At 41.5% G+C, this 26745-nt stretch overlaps 1 protein-coding gene across 13 annotated transcripts in view; it reads right to left on the bottom strand.

The window, feature by feature from the left end:
• MAGI1 (membrane associated guanylate kinase, WW and PDZ domain containing 1) overlaps positions 1–26745 on the bottom strand; it is a 635987-nt gene that overhangs the window by 32895 nt on the left and 576347 nt on the right. For all 13 annotated transcript variants that reach the window (XM_070455725.1, XM_070455726.1, XM_070455727.1 and 10 more), the window contains 2 exons: positions 12442–12473; positions 1296–1512 (listed from right to left, as the gene is read on the bottom strand). In XM_070455725.1, the coding sequence (XP_070311826.1) occupies positions 1296–1512; positions 12442–12473 (249 nt within the window). The remainder of the gene's footprint in view (positions 1–1295; positions 1513–12441; positions 12474–26745) is intronic.

Below are 26745 nucleotides of genomic sequence, written 5' to 3'. Positions count from 1 at the left end.
CCTTGAAGAGGAAAAGGAGACAGGCGAACCCCTGAAAACTTCTAACACTTGACCATCACCAAGACAGGCCTTGTGTCCCCGAAGTGCTGACTTTCACCCAGCAGCGTGGCCTGCTTTCAGACAGGGTTGCTGGGTTCAGTCCCCTGTTTGGTTTGGGTCACAGAGGAGCTGCTTCAGCCAGCAAGGGAATTGCTTCCTGGCCAAGTCCAAGGGGGTGGGCAGCAGGCTGCAGCACTTCCCATACCCCCATCACCTCTATGTCTTGTCTCTCCAGAGGGCTAAACTGAGAGAAGGCCAGCTGTGACTCCAAAGGACACTTATGCTGAGGGGAGTGGGGGCCAGGAGGATGGACAGAATGACTCCCTTCTCTATTCCAATTTTAATCAGACTCTTCAGCAGACCCTTGTTAAACATGCTCTCCTACCCAATGACAACAAAGTGCATGTACTTTATAGTTACTTTGTCCTGACCACACTTATGGAAAAAATGTCAGTAAAATCAACAGCTAAAAAAAAAGGGAGAAGGGGGGTCTATTTGCACGCCCTAAGATTAAAGCATTTGTAGGAACTTGGATTTAGTAAGATAAATGAATATTATTTGTGGTGAACAGTCTTTGGAAATCATCTCACAACAAAAAGCAAGAAAAGAAAAAGTCCAGGGACTCTTCAGTTTATCAGAGCCAATAAGACATCAGTAGTTCACATTTATCAAAAAGGTAAAGCTGAAGGAACACACACAACTACAGTATAAACAATTAAAGCGCAAACACCCACAGCTTTTTTTTTTTCCTTTTTGAAGGGAAGGTTTAGAAAGCCTAATAACAGTTAAAAACATTACGAGTGTCCTTAAAAACCAAGAGACCACTAAGAAAGCACTGAATTTCTTCTTATTACTCTTGCAATCCACACCAATCGTATATGTTCTATTGTATATGAGAGCCCTTTCACAAGACAGGAGCTCAAAGGAGGCCACCATCTCTACGCAGGAAAGCATTAATGAGGCAGTAGCTCATATCTGCCACTTCTTCTAACAGAAAGGAAAAATAAATCCATTTTCCCCCCAGGCCCTTCATCTGATGACCATCCATGACTACCCCACCCCACCCAAGCAGATGACAGACAGAGCCTCAGTGAATATCTAGCAGATTCTATCACTGCTCTGAGATGCTGTCACCTTTCACCTGGATTCATCTCTCTCCTGTTCACACACTGACAATCTATTCTCAACAACCCTCAAGACAGAGTTGGAGCACCAAGATGGGGTCCAGGCAAGACAGGAGCCAGGGTGCTACTCACGTCGATTTTCATACATGCTCCTGGACTGGGCCCAGATTTTAAAAGGATCTGGTTTTTTCTGCCCAGAATTGTCGGTCTGATCTGGAGCCGGGGCCTCGGCGGGTGGGAACTCAGGCAGCACCTGTGTGCTGTGGCTGGGGGAGGCAGTGTGCAGGCTTCGGTGGCTGGCGACACTATGCTGGGAGCTATTCTGGCTGTCTTTTCTTTCCAGTGGTTGCTGAAAGGAAGCAAGTGAGAGGGGCAAGAAGAGATTATTATTGGTTCCCTGAGTGGGTGTTTTCCATCAGCTTGTTTTTGTTCACCACTTCTGTGCACACATACATAAATTTATCAACAACATTTTGGCTTCCACCTTCATCGGGCTCATGCTGAATGCAGATAAATCTCCAGGTGACTGACAGACTGATAGAGGGGTGGGCCAGATAGAAGGACATCATCACAAAACATACTGCTTTCAGGGCTGGAGCAGAAAACAAATCGAATTTCCATCACAGGTTCTCAGCTAAGACACCAGGCTTGTTTATTATGAGATGTATCTGTTTTAACATCTTCATTTTTTTTAATTACAAAGAATTTTATTCAGTAGTTAAATCTTTCCATCTTAATACTTGCATAAACATCGTCATTTTTAAACAAAACATCTGACAGAAAATATCACTCATGGTTTAAATAGGAGGCTAAAATATCCAAGAAAGTAAATCAGGGCTAACAAGGTTCCTTCAGACCCTGCATTTTCCATCTTTCAATAATAAAACACCCAACCTCTAGTTAAGGGTTTACTATCAGTCTTTCTAGTCTGTAAGAAACAAGGATCAGATCTTTAAAAAAGAAACCATGCCTAGCATTATGTGTGTGCTTGTACTTATAACTATATAAATAACTGCTATCTGAAGAGCTCTCATAATTCTTAGTGAATCAGTTTTGTAGGCATCACATTTCACCTCTGATCTCCTGATAACTGTTGGTTGAAAACCAAGATCCAACTTTATATATGGGTTGACCTCCAAGGCTCAGCCTTCTTAGATGTGCAGTAACTTGTGCAAACTCCAAGCAGTAGTCAAAGGCACAGAGTTTCACTTGAATTTCAGTTAAAATAAGCAAGTTTCCTGTTCCTTAAAATCTGCTCAGCAAAATACCCTTCCCATTTTACGAGATGCTCTTTGTCGGAAGGACCACTGAAGGGACAGCAAAATCTAGTGGGAGGAAAAATCCTGGATGGGAAATAAAATAATTTCTGCTCTTATTTTCTCCAGTGAAACATGTGATAAACCCAGGTGTGTGTTCTCCTCATTCAAAAAAAAATCCGGGAGTCCTGTCTCTCATACAACAGTGTCACTACACTTATAGTAAAAGGGCATCTCCAGCTTGTGTTATAGATTCCATGTAGCCTATCAAGTAGTTTATAAGATCTCTGACCTAGACATTCCAGTTCCCTAACGTTCTTATAGTATCAAACTCTTGCCCTTGGTCTCACAAAAGTCATATCACATCATTCTTCCTTGCTCTCTCCCCAGGCAGCCTCCAACTTTTATTCCCATCTCAATAGAAATTTCCAAGGTCCCTCTCATTTACTTCTTAGGTCCCTCTACTCCTTCCCTTTCCAGTCCTTGCTTTGAAATAAGCACCAAAGTAAGGTAAAGGAGGACAAAAACTTAATGTTCCCTTCACTGTTCCAGATTACAGATCTGAAGATGGGTTTTAGTAAGGATTCAAAGTTGAGGAAAATGGGGCATGTGTTTCATGAAGGTAAAATACATGCTTTAAAATTATACTTGGTGTGGCCTGTGGGAGAAACATGAGGAACATATTCTAAACTAGCAAAGAAGTCTTGGTAACCAATGGTATGAGAGGCTTCATTCACTCAGACTCAAGGGAAAAGCTGATGAAGAGGTCAGGAAAACACACTGGCAAGGACAATCATCACCATTACCCCACATCACCATGTTCCCTTTTGAGGACCAAGGGCTCAGCTCAGACCTGGATGGATCAGCATTCCAAAGACTTGGGACAGAACCTGGTTCTGCCAACTTCCAACAATGTCCCCCACCAAGGTGAATTCAATTCTCAGGGCCAGGTATCCCCTTTCTATTTCCTGAGAAGGTCAATACTGCCTCCCTGCTTCCCCTAGAGACATGCTGAAGATGTTCAGAGTCAGAAAAATGTTAATGACAGATACAACTCCTATCCCCTTATACACAAGTATGGGAATGTTTTTCTCTTCACTGCAGTCTTCACAAGGGTCTCCATTATAAATAAATATGTGCAGTGTCAGTCCACTTTGGGTGTGTAAACATCCCAGCATAAACAGAAAATATGTTGGATTCAGGGGGAATTTTTCCCCCTCTTATATTTTCCTGAACTGCCTACTTCTTACTTGCATAATGCACAGAGAATGTTTTTATAATCTAGACCAAATGTAAACCTGTTTTCACTTAGAAATGAACCTTAGTAAGGGAAATTAATGGGACTGTAACTTTCTACTTTTTACAATTTTGTTTCCGCCCTCCTAGAAAGAGGTGGGGGAGAGGGCTTCCCTGGTGGCTCAAATGGTAAAGAATCTGCCTGTAATTCAGGAGACCAGGGTTTGATCCCCAGGTTGGGAAGATCCCCTGGAGAAGGGCATGGCAACCCACTCCAGTATTCTTGCCTGGAGAATCCCCATGGACAGAGGAACCTGGCAGGCTACAGCCCATAGTGTTGCAAAGAGCTGGAAACAACTAAGTGACTAACACATGGAAGGGGAGGAAAATAATATTTTAAAAGTGAAAGCAGCATGTATATTACCATATGTGAAAGAGATGACCGGTCCAAGTTTGATGCATGAAACAGGGCACTCAGAGCTGGTGCACTGGGACAACCCTGAGGGATGGGATGGGGAGGGAGGCAGGAGAGGGATTCAGGATGCACACCCATGGCTGATTCATGTCAATGTATGGAAAAACCACTACAATACTGTAAAGTAATTAGCCTCCAATTAAAATAATTTAAAATTATTTAAAATAAATTAAACTTAATTTTTAAAAATTAAAAAAATAAAATAAATAGCTGAATTAATAAATAAGAGAAAAACTTAAATAACTAAAAGTGAAAGCAAATAATTCAATAGATGAAGAACCTCTGGGTTTACCATGAGAGTTGCATCCCTCTCTTCAAATGCCCTACCTTTCCTGGTTTTTCAAACGAGTAGCAAATGCCAGATGTGGGTTCCGACCATTATCACCAAGTTCAGTTCACAGGTAGAGTAGGATTCAGACTCTGGAAGCTCTCACATCCTCTGTACAGAGGCTCCTCTTCACGGACCCTGTCTGGGACCCTGTGCAGCCCACCTCAGGATTAGCTAAGGGAAACCTCACACCCTTCTTCCTCCTGTCCTGGCGTTACTGTGTAACCTCTCGAAATGTAACCTCTTCCAATCACTGCCTCTTCCTGAACAAGAGAAAAGTCTCTTTCCCGCAGTCCTGTCCCACTGAAAGAGTTTGGACATTTCTCCAACAGAGAACACATGTGCTCTCACACACATGCCCACAAAGGCATGCACAGAGATTCCGTCCATCACCTCAGGGGTTTCCAAGACCCTCTGAATCCCAGTGTAACAGATCTGACATGGAGGATCTGAAAATCTTGTGTTTAACTGAAGAGACAGCCTCACTGTAACCAAAGAGTGCAAATGAAGTTTACTGGAAATGGCTTGGGCCATTTAAAAAATTTTATCACCTTTTCTCAACTTTCCCATAAAGGACACATTTAGGTCCAATTTATCACAAAATGACAGATATGATCTGGACTGAGTTTGCAAAACTGCTTCTCCATCAAACTGCACCTCTGCATCCCCTTTGAATCTCATCTAAACTTTGTTCCTAAATGTGGAAAATCAAAGCAAAGCAGCATCCTGAGAATATGCTCTAAAAACCATAACCATGCCACCACTAACCTATCACTAATTGGAATATTCTAACCTACCCTCAGGGGCTAAACATATGAGCATCTGGAAGCTTTTTGGACTTTTCCCTGATAAGATTTAACCTTGTTTTATTTTTCTTCTCAAGCTCAATTATAAAAATGACTTAATTTGAAGATGCATTCTGTATTTAATATCTTGGCACCTTTCTGAAACTGTTTGGTGGGTATGGAGAAGTTCAAAATATGCTTTTTTATTTTCTGAGAACATGTTAATTAGCTACAACATTGTCTTTTATTTGGTTAAGGTCCAGAACTGTCCAGGAGAAAAGCAATGCTTACATAGCTCTCAAAGTCATCTTGTATGCCAACAGTCTGGATTACCTCCCAGAAGACTTGGGGCATAAGAACAAATTCACTTCTGAACTTGTTATAACACAGGATCTGACTTGCATCAGAAAGGTACAAAGATAGTATGACTATCTTTCACATCATTTTTCAATGAGAAACTGGCCCCCAAATAAGCATTAATAGTTAAAGATATACTTTCAAGGGCTTCCCAGGTGGCACTAGTGGTAAAGAACCTGCCTGTCATTGCAGAAAACATAAGAGATGTGGGTTGGATCCCTGGGTCTGGAAGATCCCCTGGAGAAGGGCATGGCAATCCTCCCCATTATTCTTGCCAGGAGAATCCCATGGACAGAGGAGTCTGGTGGGCTACAGTCCATGTGGGTTGCAAAGAATTGCACACGACTGAAGCAACTTAGCACCCACACACACATACACTTTCAAGTCTGCTGAAGCAGTTCTGTGCATGCTAAGAACATGGGTGGTGTAAACACCCAGAACATCAATGACAGAACATCCAGAACAGCCCCTCTTGAGTAAATACCTGCCATACATTTATTCCCTCATCCAATAAATATATACTGATCACCTGCTGTGAGCCAGATTCTGAAAGATATAATGTATAAGTAAGAAAGATATATTACCTAAGAAGTTATACCTGTGTATCTAGGGAAGGTGCGTGTGTGTGTACATGTGTATGTCAGTTCAGTCACTCAGTTGTGTCTGACTCTTTGCAATCCCATGAATTGCAGCACGCCAGGCCTCCCTGTCCAACACCAACTCTTGGAGTTTACTCAAACTCATGTCCATCGAGTCGGTGATGCCATCCAGCCATCTCATCCTCTGTCATCCCCTTCTCTTCCTGCCCCCAGCCCCTCCCAGCATCAAGGTCTTTTCCAATGAGTCAACTCTTTGCATGAGGTGGCCAAAGTATTGGAGTTTCAGCTTCAGTGTCAGTCCTTCCAATGAACACCCAGGACTGATCTCCTTTAGGATGGACTGGTTGGATCTCCTTGCAGTCCAAGGGACTCTCAAGAGTCTTCTCCAACACCACAGTTCAAAAGCATCAATTTTTCGGGACTCAGCTTTCTTCACAGTCCAACTCTCACATCCATACATGACCACTGGATTAGATGGATATTAATCAAATAATCAAAACAGATTGATGATAACATATTGCAATGTCCTTTAGGTAAGTAGTAAGGGGTGGCTTGGGCTTCCCTGGTGGCTCAGAGGTTAAAGTGTCTGCCCGCAATGTGGGAGACCCGGGTTCAATCCCTGGGTCAGGAAGATCCCCTGGAGAAGGAAATGGCAACCCACTCCAGTATTCTTGCCTAGAGAATCCCATGGACGGAGGAGCCTGGTAGGCTACAGTCCACAGGGTTGCAAAGAGTCGGACACAACTGAGCGACTTCACTTTCACTTTCACTAAGGGATAGCTTCTGGAAGAATATTCCATTGCTGAAAGCAGCATGTGCTAAGTCTGCAAAGCAAAATGGAGCCCGAACTGTTAGAAGAACTGAGAGACAGCTATGGAGGCACACTGGGGTCGGGGGGCAGGGGAGGTGAGGAGGTGGCTTGAGATGAACTTGGAGACCAAATAATGCAAGGGCCTTGTGGGCTACTTTATGGAGGCTGGGTTTCACTCTCAGTTCTGGGGAGGAAGACTCCATTAACAAATTAAAGCAAGGATGTGCCAAGAGCCAGCTTATTTCCAGAAAGTTTGGTCTGACTACTGCCTGGAATATATGTGGGTGGGGATGGGAGTAAAAGCAGAGGACCAGTTAGGAGGCTACTATACAGAACAGGTGAAGGACCTAGGGTGGTTTACACCAAGGGAAAAGCAGTGACAAAGGGGAGGGACAAAAAAAAAGTGGGGGGGGAGGGACAACTAACATCAAAAGACATTTTGGTGCCAGATTGACAGGCATTGCTGAAAGCTTGAATGGAGGAGAAGACGAGGAGGAGGAGGAGGAGAGGGCAGGAGGAGTGGTTGGGCAGAGGAAAAGGAGATCCTAGAGACATGGACATCTACCTGTAGGTCTCCAGCTTAAATAAACGACTGGAAATGGGTACCACATACTGAGCAGAGTATCTCCAACACAAGTTGTTGTCACTACGTGGACATTTTTGGAGCAAGATTTTTTATTTCTGAGTATCACATAGAGCCAACTAGGAAGAAAGAAATGGGTTCAATTTTGAAAACTCCTTGGAAGTCCTTGGCCACACACCAGCCTTGAACTTGTGTCATAAGACCTTTTAAAATAACACTGAACCAATCTCCCTAAAACAAATGATTTCCTTATTACTGACAGGCCAGGGAAATTGGAAAGATGCAATGGATTTTACAAATGGGAATGGGGGAAAAAGTCAGCTCATTAGTATTTCACAGAATGATTTCAAAGTGGAGGTACTTATAAAGCGAGCTGAAAATATTTGCTCAGAAGAGCAAACTAATACAGACAGCACTTAGGCGCTTAAATGATGAAAAGAATTCATATGGCTTAAAAATGACAAATCGATCCATTTTTAAAGCAAAATTATTTACAGTTCATGTATCTGCCAAGACTGAAGGCCACTGCAGTGATTTACATGGACAACAGGAAAAACTCCAAGTGCTGATGAGGTATTAGGCCAATGTCATTAAAGGTTGCTCCAAAATCAGTCTCAGATACAAACCAAAGCAGAGGACGGTCCTTTTTATCTCTCTTTTATCATTTATGGGTCTAAGTCAAATGATTTTCTCCAAAAAGCAAGAAAGAGGAGTTAATGGAGAAGAAAAGGGAGTATTGATTAATATGAAAATGAATTACGTATGTTTTAATGGAGTCTAATACAACAGCAAAGTCTATTTCACAAGGCTCCAAAGGGCTGAGGGTACGAGCCGCTGTGAGCAATGGGAGGCCTCCTACCATCTCCTTCTCCCACTGCTTTTCCTCGTAGCTTGGACTTAGGTGGGTTGTACCACTGTCCTGGCTCTGGGTCAAGTGGCATTCGGGGCACTAATGCAATGGGAGAATCTGAGAGAGGCAGCATTCAGGAGGATTCAGGCTGGGTTACCTAACTGTGTACATTACCTAACATCTTTTGGTGACTAGCTGTCAACTATGTCCTCAGAAGTCCTTCCAGGAGTAAGGGACAGAGAACAATGGGACAGAAACCTGTTATTGTTGCTGCTTTCATCTTGTTGTGTTTGCTGAAGATACTTCTTCGCCCATCATTTGGTGTCCTTTAGAAAAACTTTGTGTGAGAAATTTTTTCCAAAACTAGGAAAATACTGTCTCTTTAGTGAACACATTATGTTTTTTTTTAATTTGATTAATACTTATTTGATTAATACTACTTTGATTAATACTTATCTTTTAATAAAAGATAAGTAAATAATGTGGTTACCTACATTGCGTAGGTTGCTGGGGAACTCAGAAGAATTTCATAGCCCCATCACAGCATCTAACTCAATTTTTTAAATGGCTTTTTATGGCTTTGGATGACTACTTCACTAAGGTTATTATCATTAAGAGCTCAATGACTTTTATTATGTGTGTACTTGTTCAATGTTATATTTCTGCTTTGCTACCTTTTAAAAGTACATACTCATCAGACTTTAGGCCTCATGAGGATGGCGAGTATAGATAGATTTGTCTTTTTATCTCTCGCAAGTTGTATGAGGGCTTGAATGTTTTCTGTTTTAGTTCCTGTTGTATACTAGCACTGGGTCTGGCTCATAGGAGATACCCAATAAATATCTGTTGATGGAACAAATGCATAAAAATGTTTAGTGATCTGTGACAGGGCATCCTTTTTTTGAAAGGCGCAATCAATAAATCATTTGTAGGCTCCAAGAAGGCGCCATCTTATTTATTACATCATTGCCAGTAGCTCACACCAAACCTGACACTTAGTAGTTTTTCAACACCAGCTTGCTGAATGGATGGATGAAAGGATGAGTAGATAAAAGAGAAATGTATGGATAGATGGACAGATGAAAGAAGAGAGAAAAGGAAGCAACGGTTGGGAAATGAACTATCGAACAAACCTAGGTGAACAGTGACTTCAAATTCAGGGTTTAGCGTGATACCAAGTTTTCAATTCTCACACACAAAATCCTTGTGTGAGTCTCTGTTAAACAAGTTTCCAGTCAAGATGATTAAATTGGGCCACCGAATGTTTCCCAGTGAGGGCTAAAACCTGACAGCAAATATGTCTTATTTTTGTCTCTGCCATTTGGCAGAAAAATCCCTGATGCTATGGATGTCCAGGCATTAAATTAGAAAGATTTTATTAAGATATCACCATTGTCCCCCATGAGTATATAAACCATAAATTTAACATTTACACTAAACCTAGCAGGTGAAATTGCTGATTGAGAGTAAGTTACAGAGACTATCCAGGAGGGGAAATGAGATAAAAAAGAGAAGTCCTTCTGTTCTAATAAAAACCCAACTACTTAATTATTGAAAGCATTAGAAAAAAAAAAAAGGTATGAGGGCAAAGGAAGCTGTCAGTCACATGAGCAAGCCAACAACGTCAGGAGGCTCTACAAATAAAGAACAGACACCATCCTCAGTTCAGACAGTGTATCTCAGAACTAATAGTAACTCTCAGCATATCATAACCCAGGCACAGACAGTGTGCATTTCATTCCACAGCCTAACTGACCCTGTCTGTCACTATGGGAATGGCATTCTGGAACCAGGACATTCAACTTCCCCGTGGATTCCCTCCCATCCTACCCCAAAAAATATCATCATCATCTGTCTCTCTGGCAGGACTTCATCAAAATTCATACTGGGAAAGGGGAACAGCTTTCAACCCACCTGTACAGAACTCCCACTGATCACAGATGTTAGCAAGGCTCTAACTGGCAACAGCAGACCTTGGCTGATAGCCCCTCACTTTGTGCAGCAGCTGCCAGAGGGTGCCAGCAATGCTGTGAAAACCACCATCCCTGTCCTGGCAGAGAAACCAGGAAAGGACAGCCCCAGGCTGGGGGCTGGCTCTTTTCTAACCCAGCAACACACCAGTCTCTTAGCTTGTGGTAATTAAGAGCCAGCAGACTGTGGGCAAAGCAGTTAAGAAAGCTTTTTTTCCCTAGGAATGCAGCCTGAGTAATTGGTTTGCTGCTTGCTAATGACACAGCTTCCACAAAAATAAACGGTCACGGGGAATTCTTAACTGATTTGGTGAAGGCGGGCCCCTATACCTGTCTGATACCCTTCGAGTTCAGCAGGAGATTCCACAATGTGTTGGGGGAGAAAAGATGCAAATGAATCTACAAAGATCCTTTTGCACAGCAAGTTTAAATGGAATGCAAAGCAACACAGAACCCCTTGCTACTGATGTCATCCTGGCTGTGCCAAACTGCTCTCTCCCCCAGTATGCTCCGTGTCAAGACTCCATGTCATGTGGAGTGCATAAAGTAAGCCTATGCATCTCGTAGCATGCTAGGGGGCAGGGGAGAAAAAAGGATGACTCCTGATAACTCAAGCTCGTGTGACACGTCTCTCAGTTGTGTTTCTATTTTTTTCTGAAGGCCGAAAAGGTTTCTGACTACGACCCAGGGATGGGGAGACACATATGCATGCATATACACACACACGCGCGTGTGCACACACACACACACAAGCTTTGGAATCTCCGTAGTTCTAATACGGACACCTACCAGCCCTTCTCAGCCTGGACATTAACACAAAATGACAACGGAGGCAGCCCCGAAGTCACATGTTCCCATCACCATGGTATCATGCCACTAGAATCACATCAATTATTGCAGGTTTTTCTCTTTGGAGAACTTAGGAGTAGGGCTTATGAATGCAGGAAGCTCCCTCTCTCATCTCCTGAATAAACTTCTGCCTCTTGCTGCCAGGCTTGGAGACAGGTGGAAAAATTCAGCTGCAGCACATAAGCTGCAAAGTTTTTAAGGGTTCTCCGCTCCTGGATGGCAGAAGGTTGTCAATTTTCCCTCCCCAGCCCCCTAATATTCTAAGCCATAAGGAAGCACACCCCTCTCTCAGTATTTTAGTGTTAAAGATTTGGGAAAAGTTCTTTCACCTAGATCAATTGCACAGGCACCGGAGTTCCAGATTTTGAGTTTTTAAGTAGCATTTTAATTTGTTGTCAGTGCCCTGGGAGCAGAAGCTCACCACCACCAAGCAAAACACTAGAGCCTCTAAGCTATTAGCTAACATGTCAACTAGGTAATGCATCTTCAGGGAAACCAGATTAGAAAGGACAGCATAACATTGATTTTTTTTTTTTTTTTAAAGAATCCTATACCTGCAGCATAATGCTGCTAAAGCCGGCAAAACAACAAAGGATATTTCCACAGAAAGGAAAATGTCTTATTCTCAGTGCTGGGGCATTTTCCATGTGAGCATGGGCATATACACAGGACAGAGTTATTCCTCCGTAAACCTACAGGCTTTACAATTTTTAAATAATTTATTATCCAGTGCATAAGAAAGCTTAGGGAGGGAATCCACCCATGTGAATGGCTGGAAACACCAGTTGAGAGCAATGCTATTCAGGAAGCAGGTAAAGGGTTTTCTTCCCTCCTCCCAAAAGAAACAATAGCATTTGTATCAAGTTAAAACATCTAAGAGACTCATGCATTGGAATGAGAGTTGTGAAGCATTTATACAGAGAAGATCACAAATGTGCATTCTTTATCCAGGCTCCTGCAGCCTGCCTACAAATCACTGGACAGTTAAAGACAAACCGGATAATACCTTCTATACCAAACGGAGCTCCAGAACTTAATAAAATGAGCCTTGGTTCTTGTCTCCTCCACCCACTCTAAAACACATTTAGTGAAGTCCAGCTAGATAGCGTCTCCTCCCACCACCAGCCTCCCACCCTCCACCCCCAAAAAACCAGTACCAAGTAACTGACAAGTCCTTACCGACTTTGGGCTCTTCTTGGGAACTGGCAGTCCTGGAAAAAATGCAACAAGGAGGGAAGGGGTTGGGGGTGGGGGGAGAGAAATTATTAGCATATAAATGTTACCTTTTCCTTAAAGAACAATCCCCAGGTGTTTCATGGCAACCTAGCCATCTGCAGAGTTATGTCAGATTTCTCCCCAGCATCGGAGTTACCAGGCTGTTCATATCGAATCAAAGCAGAGGGAGGAGGAGAGCGAGAGGCAGGAGATCTATCTGCATTAGCTATGCTGACTTGTACTGCAGCAGCCTGGAGGCTGGGAAAAGAAATTCACAGACCTCAGCGGCCTGGGAAATTGAACACTTGGACAGAATCTCAAATGCTCTTCTGGATTAAGAGAGACTTAACTTACAATTAAGTCCAAGATATTTCCTTTCCACACGATCCACTTGTCAGTCGATGAGGACCAATCAGGACAGAGGAAGGGGGTGTATATGTAGTTTCAGAGGAGTCCATGGTTAAAATTAAAAAAGAAATTTTTTTTCTTAGTCTTTTTTTCCCCCTCTGCTTTTTAGGAGAGGAAATGCCTTCTTTATTTGGATGAGCTGAATACCAAAACAAAGACAGATACTCTTTTGCCAACACACACAGAACACAAACCCAAGCCAGTCTAGGAAGCCCTCTGGATTGTGGCACACCTCTCCGCACGTCACCCATGCAAGTAAACTCCTATTCAGTTTACTAGGACCAGCCCCTCGAAAGCAGATGGTTAGGAAGTAAAAAGAGAGATTTCATGGTGCTGAGAGAAAAAGATAATAATGTAGAAAGAGAAAGGCAGAGGAGAAAAGGTGCTCACGGATCCTAGCAGGCTCTTCCAAAATCCCCCTGTCTTTACCGGGACAGGGACAGCTGAGAGGGACCACTGCTCTCACTTCTGGGAAACTCAGCAGGCATTAGGCATTGGGGCAGACTTATGGGAAACCTGTCACCAAGAGGAGTGTGGCCAAGGAGGGCTTGAACGGAAAAGCACAGCATTTATCGGTGTTCAAAAAGTAATCATTTCTGCAAGCTGTCCAATCTCTCTTTTTGTTTTTTTTTTTAATTTTTGGTTTGAGCCAAGGTTAAATTGCAAAATGCAGATTCCACCTGTGTTAGGCACAATACAGGTCCTGATGTATTGGGATCTGATGACTCTGCACCGGAAATGTCAACCTTTTTTAGAACACACTCCCTAGGTAGTGATGATTTCACCTCTACTTGGAAGTGACTTGTCAAACCATGAGGTGCGCTAAGTTCAACGCAAGTGACAGGAGGCGGCGGAAGTGGGTGAGTAGGAGGAAGCCGTCCAGAGAAGCACTGCTAATGGGGCCCTGCAGGAGGGCACGACAGGGGCTGCTCGTCCCCGTAGGCAGTGGGGACACTCTTCTGGGATGGCTCATCATCTCACCGAAAGGAGGTCACCATGGTCTAGCACAGTGGTTCCGGGACTTCAGAGTGCATGCCAGGAGGACCTGGCAACTTCTTATCAAAGCAGAATCCCAGGACCCACCATCAGGGGCCCAGAATTTGCAGAATGAAAACACATCCCAGGAGATTCTGACGCAGGTCTGAGGACTCTTTTAAGGAAACTATGCCACAGTAGGACAAGGATTATCACTCTCTCAATTCTGGCAAATTTGCGCAATGCAACATATATATTGCATTTTAACATGCTAGGGGAAATATTTTGCCTATGGATGAGAATAACTGTCTTGAGCGATTTAGATGTGTCATTTTTTCTTAAAAATAATTATTAGGTGCCACTTTGATTTGTTCATTAATGAGAGTCCCTTAAGGAATTTTATCAAGTGATATTAGTTTTGGGTCACTGTGTACACATTAAAATGGTCTAATATTACATCTTTAAATATAGATTTTTCTCTAATTCAGACTGATCTTCTTAGTGCATTGGAATAAACAATACTTCACTGGAGTGAGCTTTTGCTAGACTTGTCATCACCCAGGATTCCAACAACCCTCTACAAAATTTTGTAAAGAATCTCCAACTAGTCAAGAGGAGTCAGGGAAAATGACTTCAATTTACACTCTGCTTATCAGTTCTAAAACTCTGACCATCTCAAATCCTCAATCTCTTAAGATTTTCATATATAAAATAAAGGATACTTTGGATCCTCTATCATAGTGAAATATTCTCACCCACATTCAAAGTTTTGCAGGTACATGCTGCTCACTGCAGCGTGACTAGTACAGAAAGAATCTGGAAACAACTGGAAGTTCTAGATAAACTCAGGGACAGCCAACCTATGAAGCAGAGGTTAAAAGGTACAAGCTACCTCTATTAGTGACAGCATGGATGGTCGTCTCCAAACTATAGCGCTGAATGAGAACAGCATGAAGCTGAAGGGAAGGCACAAGAGATGGGTATTAAACAGATGCAGACACATCCGTGCTCTTGACTGTCACACACAAATATTGGTAAGTGAAGTATTTCCAGTGGGGATATAAGGGACAGGGAGTGGATGGACTATTTTAAGCAGGCTTCAGCCTTAATCTAGAATTCTTTCCACAACACCATATTCACATCTTGTTGAGGCAATAAACTAAACATTAATTAATTAGTGCCCCTTCCATTAACTGCACAAAATCAACCAGTCTAAAGCATACTGTGGTAACCAGTTAGCCTGTTTGCTCTGGAGAAGCAGTTCATGGACCCTTCTAAAAAATCCTAGGCTCAAGTGACCCAACAAGTTGTTTTACAAATAAAGTTCTTTAATTTGAAGAGGGATTTGCTCTTCTGTGCTGGCTAGTTGCCAAAACTCTTCTTTTTTAAAAAGCCACACCATTGACAGGAGCCAAATGTGCCCACAAAACAGTGTTTAAAAAGTCAAAAATCAAGAGACTCCATTTGACTGCTAAAAAAAGAAGAAATCAAAGATTTGTTTTAGGTCCACATCATCATTAAATCTTAAAATCTAATGAATATGAATGTTGGAACCAAGCTCCTGATGACAATTTATAATTTATTTCAACTAAAGCTATTCAGATAGGCCGAAAATAGCTGGGAAGACCTAATGAAAAGCACTAAAAGAGATCCCTTTTTGGCAGAATTCTCCAAGACTGAGAAATCCTGCTAAGTGGCTCTGGTTTAGCTGGAGGTGACTGCAGGGCATCCGACTTTGGATAGGCCACAGAAAGCAGAACCATCCAATACTAACAGCATGTCAGTGGTTTTCCTTAGGACAAAGGTAAACTTTGTGTTCCCAGGGGAAGCAGAAAGCCCTTCTTGTAGAAATCATGTTACATACTACATAGGAGGCATATGGGCAGGAAGAGCACCTGTCTTAATGGGCTCATTTGCTCCCTTCAGGGAAAGGACGGGGGGTTTTGAGAAGAGGCAGAAGAAAGAATCCACGGACAGCACCATCTGCTCTTAGAGCCTGGAACTAGGAAATGCTACTTCAAAGGGATCCCAGAAAATTTCACGGGGAAGTGTACTTTCAAAGTGTAAGTCTGGGTGTGATCTACAGAAGTGAGAAAACCTGGGGGCCTGAATTTCTAAAGTTTCCAATGAACAAGGTGTCCCTTTGGAGAAAACAAATGGCAAATGATCTGCTAGTGACTGATACCTGACCAATTAACATGAGGAGGAGGAAGAATCTCTTTCCTTTAGCTATCAAGGCCATAAACTATGCTACTGAACATGTTCTCATATACCTAAATGGCAAGTATTATTCTTGGTGGAATTTTAAAATGGTTGTACACAAAAGTTTATATGAAAAAGGTAAAAATATAACAGAATGCAAAGCATTTGGGAATAAAGCACAGAAATTTATACACTGAAACCATGTGTTCTTGGGCCAATGATATCATGGATGGCTTTATTACCTATTTTAGAATCTTCCACAACAATAAAAGCTTTATTTACTTACAAACATATACATACCAACAGATACCACAATAAGGTCTATACTAGCTCTTTAAGTAAGATAAATGCAGCAAATTTCAGAACATTTTATTGCATTTTTAAATTTCTAGAGCCACTACTGACTTCTACTGACTTCTTCTCCAAGAGTTGCTTACTTTTTCCCAAAATGAATATACACATTGAGTTCCTTTAAACATCCTGTTGAGATTAAGACTTGTGTTTGTCCTACTGACTAGATGGAAATAGGAAAGACACTGGATAGCTCAGCTGGGTATCAGGCAAGCCAAACAGAAGTTAATCTCTTTCCCATTTTGTCACCAAGATTAACAAAACCTGAGATGCTGGGAAAGAGATTGGATTTCCCTGGACCTAATTTCCTCTAGGTTGAAATGAAGTGAGAATGTCTACCAACTTTACTCTCTGAAAGAACCAAGAAAAATTGCACAAAGGGTCTGGAAGAGGGGAATGCTAAAGTCATTGTCAAAAGCAAAGTGGATCTTCAAATAAGAAAAATGCCCTGAGTCATCAATTTCCTTTTTTTTCATTGTGATAGTCATTCCCCTTTTCACTTAGTCTCTAGATTTGAGAATTTTAATGGAAACATTTGGTTTCTGCCTCAGTATTCTGACATATACTATGTCACTAATTTACATCATCAAACACAAGGGATTCCTTAGAAGTGTGCAGAGCAAAATGATGCAGTTACAACTGTACTGCTGAATAGGGTAATGCCATGTGTAAGGAGCAAGGAACTTATTTTTATTCAGAAAGAGAGAGGTAGCTCACAGAAAAGCCACAGAAAGGAGAAGACTAAGAACTTGATCAGAGGCTAATCTTAGATAGACTTCAAAGAGATTAAGACTACTTTTGAGCACATTTTCATTTCAGACCCTACAAGTTTTCTTTCTTATTCTAAAACTTACCAATGCATAATGCTAAATGCAGGATTCAAAGATTACAACTGACTTTAACTCAGTAAACTTATCATTAGGATTTGTATTAAGGGAATACGAAGAGAGTCTCTCACACAGATATACATAGAAAAGATGTTCCACACAGTGTTATTTAAAGAAGGCAGAAATGAAACAATTTGAACTTCCAAGAACTGAAGAATGAGCAAGCATTATTGTTATATCAACAAGGTGGAAAATTATGAATTCATTAAAAATGAATGGACTGTAAAAGTGAAGACTATTGAGCAACATGGGAAAATGGTAACGACACAAGACATGAAAAGCAGATTAAAACCTGCCAGACAATATAAATTCATTTTTTAAAAATGTTATATCACACACATACATCATATACCCAAAGACTACAGAAAGATGTATTAAAACATCCTTCCAGACTGCTAGGATGAATAGGTGATTCATATTCTTATTTTTGGTATTTTTCAAGAATTTACATATACTACAACTAGAATTATAAACAGTTAATTTTTATTGACTATTGTAGCCACACTGAATGCACTTGGACAGTGGGATATACCTACTGGCTTTAGTGCACTGCTAGATTAAAAAATAACTGGAGTTTGTCTTAGCTCTCTCTTGATTCAATGATGCCATTTCTACTCAAGTGTCTGTACTGCTAAATTATGGGACATGGCCTTGATTGAAAATGGGATACAAAGCTGTTAGAGCCTTTCTGAAGCAAAGCTGCAGAGAAGCACACAGTTTTGCATACAAATTCAAGGAGTCCCTGAAACCTTGACCAAGGAGCCTGAGAAGCACCTTCTGTTGGGGTATATGATCTGCAGGTTAAATTATCTTGTTCAAGCACATGACTGTGGTGTTAGAAGCAATTCCTAGAATGAAGTTCATTTCTGCTGAGTTTGTGTCTCTAAGAACAGGGTATGCAAAATACTTCATCTGCAAATAGAGGGGACAATGAGAAGAATCAAGCAGAAAGGGGAAGGTTTCACTGCTTTTCCTCTCCTTCTTTCTTGGGAAGATCTAAAGGTCACAGCTAAGAAAATTTTGAGGAGAGATACTGCATTAAAGAACACACCAGAACACTAGTATTTATCAGCAAAAAATGCTGCTGCATGAAAAAATTATGAAACTAGTAGGTAATGATTTTACTGGAGGATAGAGTAGTATGCTGATGGATCCAAATACCAAGAGATCAGTAAGATACAGATGGGAAGAGGTACAGGACAAAGAGAGTGAGAAAATTTGTGATGTTCCTGGTAATGCAGAATTGATGATTATTAGACTGCAAACCAATGGCTCTGAACAATTAACATTAATGGCCAGTAACCTTTCTGGAAAAAAGCCACCTGCACCATTCTCTACCAATTAGTATTTCGTTTGTTTTGTTCAATACATAAAATATAAACCACAAAACAAATTTAATTTGCCCTCACCTTACCAGTGAAATGCTAATAAGGACAGTCCAGAAAACTGAAAAAGATAAGTACAGTTTGCCCTAACTTTTTTCGCTAAAGGCAGGAAGGAAATCAGGAAAATGCACTTACTCATTTAAGCAAACTGGGCTAAGGGCCTGCTATGTGCCAAGAGCTGGCATGAGATAGAGCATTGAATTACACCTGTTTTTGCAGTGTTCCCATTCTGTGGGGAAATAGAAAAAAAAAAAATTCACAAATAATTTCAGAGTGATAATTCGGTGAAGAAAATGAAGCAGGATAGGGCTTCCCTTGTGGTCAGTGAATAAGAATCTTCCTGCCAATGCAGGGAACACAGGTTTGATACCTGGTCTGGGAAGATTCCACATGCCTTGGGGCAGCTAAGCCCATATGCCACAACTACTGAGCCTGCGCTGGGAGCCCATGGTGTGCCAAGGAGAAACTATCACAGTGAGAACCCTGAACACTGCAGCAGAGCCAGAACTAGAGAAAGCGGGTGTGCAGCAATGAAGACCCAGTGCAGCCAATAAACAAATAAATTACTTAACTTTTTTTTTAAAGGAAATTAAGCAGGATAATGGAACATGCAGTGCCTGGCAAGCTTGGCTACTTTATACTCAGTGGCCAAGCATCTCTTTCTTAAAGAGTATTTAAGATAAGACCTGAATCATGAGACGAGATTGTCCATGTACCTATTCACCCATGCAAGATCTACTGAGCTCTGCCAAATGCCTATCGAAGCATGAAAGGTAAATCAGACATGGCCCTGACCTGGATGAGTTTATAGTCTGTCTTAAAAGAGAAACAGGTGGGACTTCCCTGGAGCTCCCGAGGCAAGGGACCACGAGGGAAGTCCCACCTCTTTCTCTTTTAAGAGAGGGCCTTGGTTCAATCACTGGTCAGGGAACTAGATCCCACATGCCACAACTAAGACTTGGTACAGCCAAAAAAATAAATAATTTTTTAAAAAAGAGAGAGAGAGATGCAAAACAACAGTTATGACGCAATGTGGTCAGTACTAAGTGCTGTGATAAGAGGGAGCTCCATTGCTCTTGGGAGTATGAGAGAAAAAAAAAAGCAAATTCAATGAGAAGAAGGGAGCAGAGGGGACAATGGCCACTGAAGCATCTAAACATGAGGTTAAGAGGTTGGAAGCAACATGCAATAACTGATTCCTGATTGAATAATAATGATGACCTTTTTTTAAAAAGTTACCTTCCCTTCAAACAAAGTGAGTGTGCCAGCATAAACTCAATGCCAAGTTTAAAACTAGAGTACATTTCCACTGAAGGACCTTATAAACACAATATATCACAAAACTGAATCCATAAAGCAAAATGAAAAATGGTCCTAATTTAGATATGTTTGATTTTTTCTCCTTCTTCTAGCCAAATATCATCATCAACCCTGCAGCATAATTTTTTAATGCAAATATGATATCAGCTGCCAAGAACAGGAGCATCAGACTCAATGTCTCTAAAAAGATGAAGACATTCTTTCCTTTGGGGACCTCATAATGGTCATTATGAAATAGTACGGCCATCATAATTTAAAGAGATGCTTAGACTTCCGACGTATGGACTAAGTGAGCTCCCAATGCTATGTCAGGTGGCATTTTGTTAAGAAGATTAAGAATACACTTGTACAGCTTTACAGCTATGAAGAAGTCTGCTTCAATTACACAGTACATATAGCCTAATAAATATGTCTTGAAGAGAAATAAACGGCTTGCAAGGCTGGTGATTGCTAATGGTTTACAGAGCCTTTCACCTCAAAGTCATAAGCCTTGAACTGGCACAGGTGAGGAAAGACCCAGAGTCAATAATACTCTGAGCTGCTCCAAAATCTGGGTAAGATGGATGGATTGTCCTCATGCTATTCTTAAAAGATAAATGGTCACTTCAGATAGAGTGTCACTGAAGTAACATGGATAGTCCTACTGTTGACTTTTGAAAACATGAAAAACACCTTGAAGGGTCTCTGACTCAGCTTCCTATTAAGAAATAAACAAAAAGGGGGTCTTCAAAAGCAAGGGCTAAATGCCAAAATAACAAGAACTGAGACATACACTTGCCTCTGACATACACTTATTCTTCATAACTGCTGTCCAAGTTCTAATAGCATTCCTATGATTACAGATGAGAAAATTGACACATTGATGGGTAAATAACATGGCCAAGGTCACACAGTTAGGTGAGCAGTGGCCTGAAGACCTGGTTTAATGTCAAGTTTATGCTTTTAAACACTGAACTGTACAGTCTCATTTAAAGGTGCTTCATCTATTTGGATCGTAGCCCATCAAGAAGTGATTAGAATGACACTGTTTGTGCATCAAAATGTATTCATAGCAAGTTTGGCATATAGCTTCATGGAATATATGAATATTAACCTATAGGTCAATAGGTAGAGGTATCTTGGACCCATAATTGTAATGTGAATCCAGAAAGAGTTTCCTTTCTACAAATAGCATGAGAGTCCATGTACGGTCAAACAAATTCTTAAGATGTCTGTGATATTTTACTCCAAGTCACATTATGGAAATCATTGGCCATCTAAAGCTATACATGCTAAAATGTAATAATATGGGTCTCTGATTTGAAGGCAATGAAGCCAGTCTTTTAAGCTACGTAACTAATAGGTTGGCTGGACATCAAGTCCTATGATACACTTCTAAAAGTTTCTTCTTTTTTAGCTTGAAAATGCATTCTGACACTACTTGATAATAGATTTTTGTTGTTGTTGGGAAAACAACAGGGAAAAAATGGAGAGAGTGAGAAGAGTGGGTTGTGACATCATCTCTCCAGGTAGGAAAAGAAAAGTAACTAAACAGTCAACTTAGAAAGTCCACTAGCTGCTCATGGTGTTCTTCTCTAGGGAATATTCCTACCAAGATCTACTTAAAACAATGGAATTAACCCAGTTTTTCAAGTGGTTCCAGGAAACCTCTCAATGTGGATTGGAAATGTTTTCTAATATGGGTATTTGGGCATAAGATCTCACCTTAGTTACACCTCCTGCCTGTAAGGAGGACTACCCAGCTGGCTTCCCTACCACCTATATTTCAAATCTGAAATACTTATTGAGCAAATGCTTAAGGGTTGGCCCTGTTACACCCATTCTCCTTACCAATAGTTCATCAAGGTTCTCCAAGGGATAGGAGAGAAAACTTGTCTGCAGGGCAGTGCCTCCAAGTTAAGTTTGACTTTTAGCTGCATAAAGTGTATGGGGCGGGGGGGAGATCTTGAAACAATAGCCCAAAACAGCTCCCTGAAAGAAAAAACTGATAAGGATTCCTTGCCTGGGGTGAAAAACAGGATGCTGTGTGGGTCCTTATTTTAAATTAAGGTCACCGGCCTAAAAGGGAAACCTATCACAAATAGCACTGTAATTGGTACTGAGATGGTTCTAGGTTTATAGAAAAAAAAAAAAAAAAAAAAAACATGCCAGAATCTTTTTCTTCAGGATTACTGACCTTGGGGATGATTCTTATCCTGGATGCCTATTTTTAGCAATGTAAGTTGGACACAGGACCAGGTATGAGAATCTATGAGGGTATCCCCAGTTTCAACCTTATAAGACCTCAAACCTCTAAAATTTGAGGCCCTTCTTGAGGCTTATTTATCTTTCTTATCATGTCCATCTCCTAACTGTATTCTGAAATATCTGTCCATCTCCACTACCACCACCTTTTCTTGCTTGTGTGACTGCAAGAGCCAAAAACCTGGTCTCTCTGTTTTATTCTTCATCCACTTTAATGCACTGTCCACAAAGAGGCCAGAGACATCTTTCTATAGCATAAATCAGATTACATGGACTCCTAACTACACATCCCTGTGGCTTCCCAATACAGTTTCAACAACACACACATTCTTTCTGTGCCCCACAAAGCCTTCCTTGCTCTGAGCCTGCTTGCCTCTTTAAATTCCAGCACTCTTCCCCTTGACCATGCACCACAGCCAGAAGGGCACTCTCTCCACTTCTGGCCTCATTCCTTTCATTCCTCTGGGCACTTTCACTGGCTGTTCCCCCTGTCTGGAACACTGTTTCTGCAGATCTACATGGGGCAGCTTTTTCCCATTACTCAGGGCTCTCCTCAAACATCACTTCCTCACAGAAGCCATTCAGTAATCCTGGCCAACACAAGAAAAGATCCTTCTTGTCCCACTGTATTCACACAGCTCAGTTTGCTTTCATAGACCTGGCGACAGTTTATATTGTTTATTACCATTTACTTGTTCACTGTCTCTGTTTCAGGGGCTTTGCATGTTATCCTGAAGTTAGTCCCCCAGCCCTTGAGGGTATCTGGTCCCAGTTCAATAAGTATCTTTGGAATGGATGCATGATTGTTGGGAACTCAGAAAGTCAGTTTGTGTCTTGAGGGCTGCAAGAAGAGCTGATGAGGCAAAGGGGAGGGCGACCTGGCCTTTCTTTTGATCACCACCATCACTGCTGTGACTGCTAACAGCTCTGGATCCTTGGGCCGCTCCTTGATTTATCGGTGAGCTGCCAGGATCAGCCTGACTCACCGCTGTCTCCCTCTGTGGAGAGCAAGGTTCCACTGTGCCACCTTGTGTTCTAAACTCCTTATCACAACGAATGGGAATCGCTCAAGTCCCAGAGTTAACTGGAGGCTCACAAAGCAACTCCAAGCCTGACAGTTATTGGTCTCAGCAAAGTGTGTGTGTTCTCAGGGACTCTTGGAGAATCTAAACACATTTTCAGTTAAGGACACCTTCATACCTTTCCTTAGAAAAGCAACTTCTTATGACAACACTGAGTTAAAAAGCTCCAAATTCTTCACCCTTCCTGACAAAAGGCAAACACAGGAGGATGGAAACTATTTCATGTTCTTTTCTTCAGTCAAATCTATGAATCTCTTGAGCAGTTTTAACAGCCTTTATTGGGTGTGACAATCACTTTTCTGTCACAGTGTACTTTTGCCAAATAGGAGGGCAATTTTCCCGTCTGCTCTATAAGGGCGTCTATTATTCAGCCATTTCAATTAACTTCATTACCAAACTGCTTAATTGCGACGGAAGCCACCCCTGGCACTGTATCAAACCTGACTCCAATCTCTTAAATTTAGAAAATCATATTAGCTTTTGGAAAGCATGGGTCATGGTTAACAACGGCAAGGAGATCCAACTTATGAGTCCAACAGCACTGCATTATTCAAAGTGTCTGGCAGTCAGACCCAAAGAGCCATTTACTAACGGGTCATGTTTTTCCAAAGAGCAAAGGACATATGATGAGCAGCCCCATTCTTCTCCTGTGGAGATATTAAATGTCTTCAAAATCCTCTTGCTGAAACAATATCTGCCCTGGTCTAAGTGATTATGTGAATTACAGAGGGAAAAAAAGCTGTTACCTTGACTTTGTCAATTTCTAATGATTGCTGCTTCATATAGCTATGGGAAGCAGTAGACGCTCCTGCTTTGTTCAACTATTAGATTGCAGGTTTCAGTGAGTCAATACTCATTTTGCCAATTGGATTTGCTTAAAGGCAGAATATGGGAATCAGTTTCACCCACACACACCTCAAGACACACAATGTCCCACTCGGGATGAATCTCAATTAGAAAGAACTTTTATAGGTCAAGTACATTTAAGATGCAGGGAAATTCAAGGACTGCAAGTCCTTTTAATGAAATATTTCAGCTGGGAACAAGATGTACAACAGGGCATTTGCCTTCAAGAAGTACACTGCATTTATGGCAAGGAAGAGTAAGTACATAAATTCATATTGGAAATGACACAGATGATCTCCCAGTACACATTTACACTGAAGAAGGTACTCAACACATTTCTCATGGTGGAGATCAAATGCCAGAATCCTTTTGCTCCCTCTCCTATCTGATTTTAGCAGGTTTCTTTTTGTTGTTGTTGTTAGTAAATAAAGCTCTAATCAGGTTTAGAGTTAATGCAGAGGGAGAACTTAATGCAAACGAACACACTGAAAATGGATTTTTTAAAAAAGCTGTCATAAAGTTTTGGACACTTTTTTATATGCGCAGAATTAGCCACGGATATTTTGGGGGCACCTCATGCATCGTCAATGTGTATAATTCATCCGATTTTTCTCTTGCTTTTGAATTTAACATTCTCTGCGTTACCTTAATAACTTATACATGACAAAAGAATTTGTGAAAGAGTCTAACCAATAAGTGCAGTATTTGAGCAACACAGGGCAGAGAGATGAATCCACCCCTGGCCTTGAACTTCTCACTCAGTTTCTCCCTAAATTAAGAGACTGTGGAAGCCATGGTTGAGACCAAGGAGGTTCCCATACTCTTCCTATGGTTTGGATTCTAGACTCCTCCTCACACTCTACTTCCAAGCGTCCCACCTCCTTTCCTCTGCTCTCTCTAACATCCTGACAGCCTCCTTCCCTACAGCAGTGATTCCTGCATTTGAGATTTTAGGAACCAGCAATTTTTCACTAAATGGATTTGAGCAACTGACCACAAAGTGCCAATTCCTTGTTTTGCAAACTAGAAACATTCAAAAGGGGGTGGGAAGGTAACAACCAACTACTATTCCATAAGTAAAAGGATACTTCACCAGAAAAAAAAAAAAAGATAGAGGGATATAATCTCCCAAAGAGAGTCTTTGAGAGATTATAAAACTTCAGGAATAACCTACTTCTCTATCCTGCTTTATTCTCATTTCACTGCTTACTGAAAATCACTGTCATCACAGAGTAGAATAAGAAACATCTCCAGTCACATTTTTTTCTTAAAGTGACTCCTTTTTGCCTTCTCTTGTCTCTCCCCCAGAAAACTTCTACTGAAGTACTGAAATTGGAAGTACCACCTGAGTATTTCATCCACCCGCTTTCTCCTAAGCCTCATCCAATCATACAGAGCAGTCAACCCTCCATCAGGATAGGGCAGCAGGGTGAGTAAGACGACTCCTGTCTCGATCCATCCTCACTGCAATACCGAGGAAGATACCGATCCCCTCGTATTTCAGATGACAATGCAGAGGTTCAGGGACGTTGCCCATGGCTGTCCCAGGCAGAACTGCTGGCAAGAGGCAGAGAGGAAGACTGAAGGGAGAACATGATGCGGCCAATGGGCTACTTCCATCAATGAACTGATATAGAAGCAACAATTGAGAAGGAATGGGGACTTCTCCCATGAACTCACTTCCATCCAAATTCAACACACAAAAATCCATAAACTAATTTCATTTACATCTTAAAAAAAAATGAGACACCATGTACAAGAAGTAAAAACAAAGGGCGTCTAAGGAGTCTCGTTCCAGGTTGCTGCTGCCCTTCAGGGCACGTCGGCCGTGTCTGAACACACTGTCGGGTACCACTGCTGGGGAGGTGGAGAGTGCTGCTGGCATCTAGAGGGCAGAGGCAAAGGATGCTGTGACACATCCCATGATGCACGGGGCAGCCCCCCTAACAAAGAACTGCCCGGTCCATGCTATCAACAGGGCCCGGTTTAAGAAACTCTGGGATAAAAACAACTGCGCCTTCCTGTTTCATCACCAAAGTCAAAGTGACAGTTATTTTGCAGGGGCAAACTACATAAACAAAGAATCCATGAATTCATGGGCACTATTACTATTTTTCCAACACAAACATTTCCCACTTTGGTCACTGGTATCTATGGCAAAAGTAATCACAGAGAACATTTTTCAGTTTAGAAACAACATAAATGTCTCAGGAAGCATAGATCTAATTCCAACTGTCTCCAAATTATTAAAATAAACTGATTTGTATTATGCAACTATAAGAAAGATTTTTAAAATGTAGGGTTTTTTTTTGATGGGTTCCCCATGCCATGGACCCTGAACATACCAATTGTTAAAATAAATGTCTAACAAAAACAGAAGGTAGTTTCCTGGTGGTCCAGTGGCTAAGACTCTGTGCTCCCAATGCAGGGGCCCTTGGTCAGAGAACTAGACTACACAGGCCACAACTAAGACCTGGCACAGCCAAATAAATAAACAATATTAAAAGACAAAACAAAACAAAACAAAACAGGTGGCTGAATAAGGCATGCTGGTACCCAACACCTGAG

Source organism: Odocoileus virginianus, chromosome 26 (genome assembly GCF_023699985.2).
Source record: "Odocoileus virginianus isolate 20LAN1187 ecotype Illinois chromosome 26, Ovbor_1.2, whole genome shotgun sequence".
Lineage (NCBI taxonomy): Eukaryota > Metazoa > Chordata > Mammalia > Artiodactyla > Cervidae > Odocoileus > Odocoileus virginianus.
This window is presented reverse-complemented; position numbering and strand designations above follow the sequence as displayed.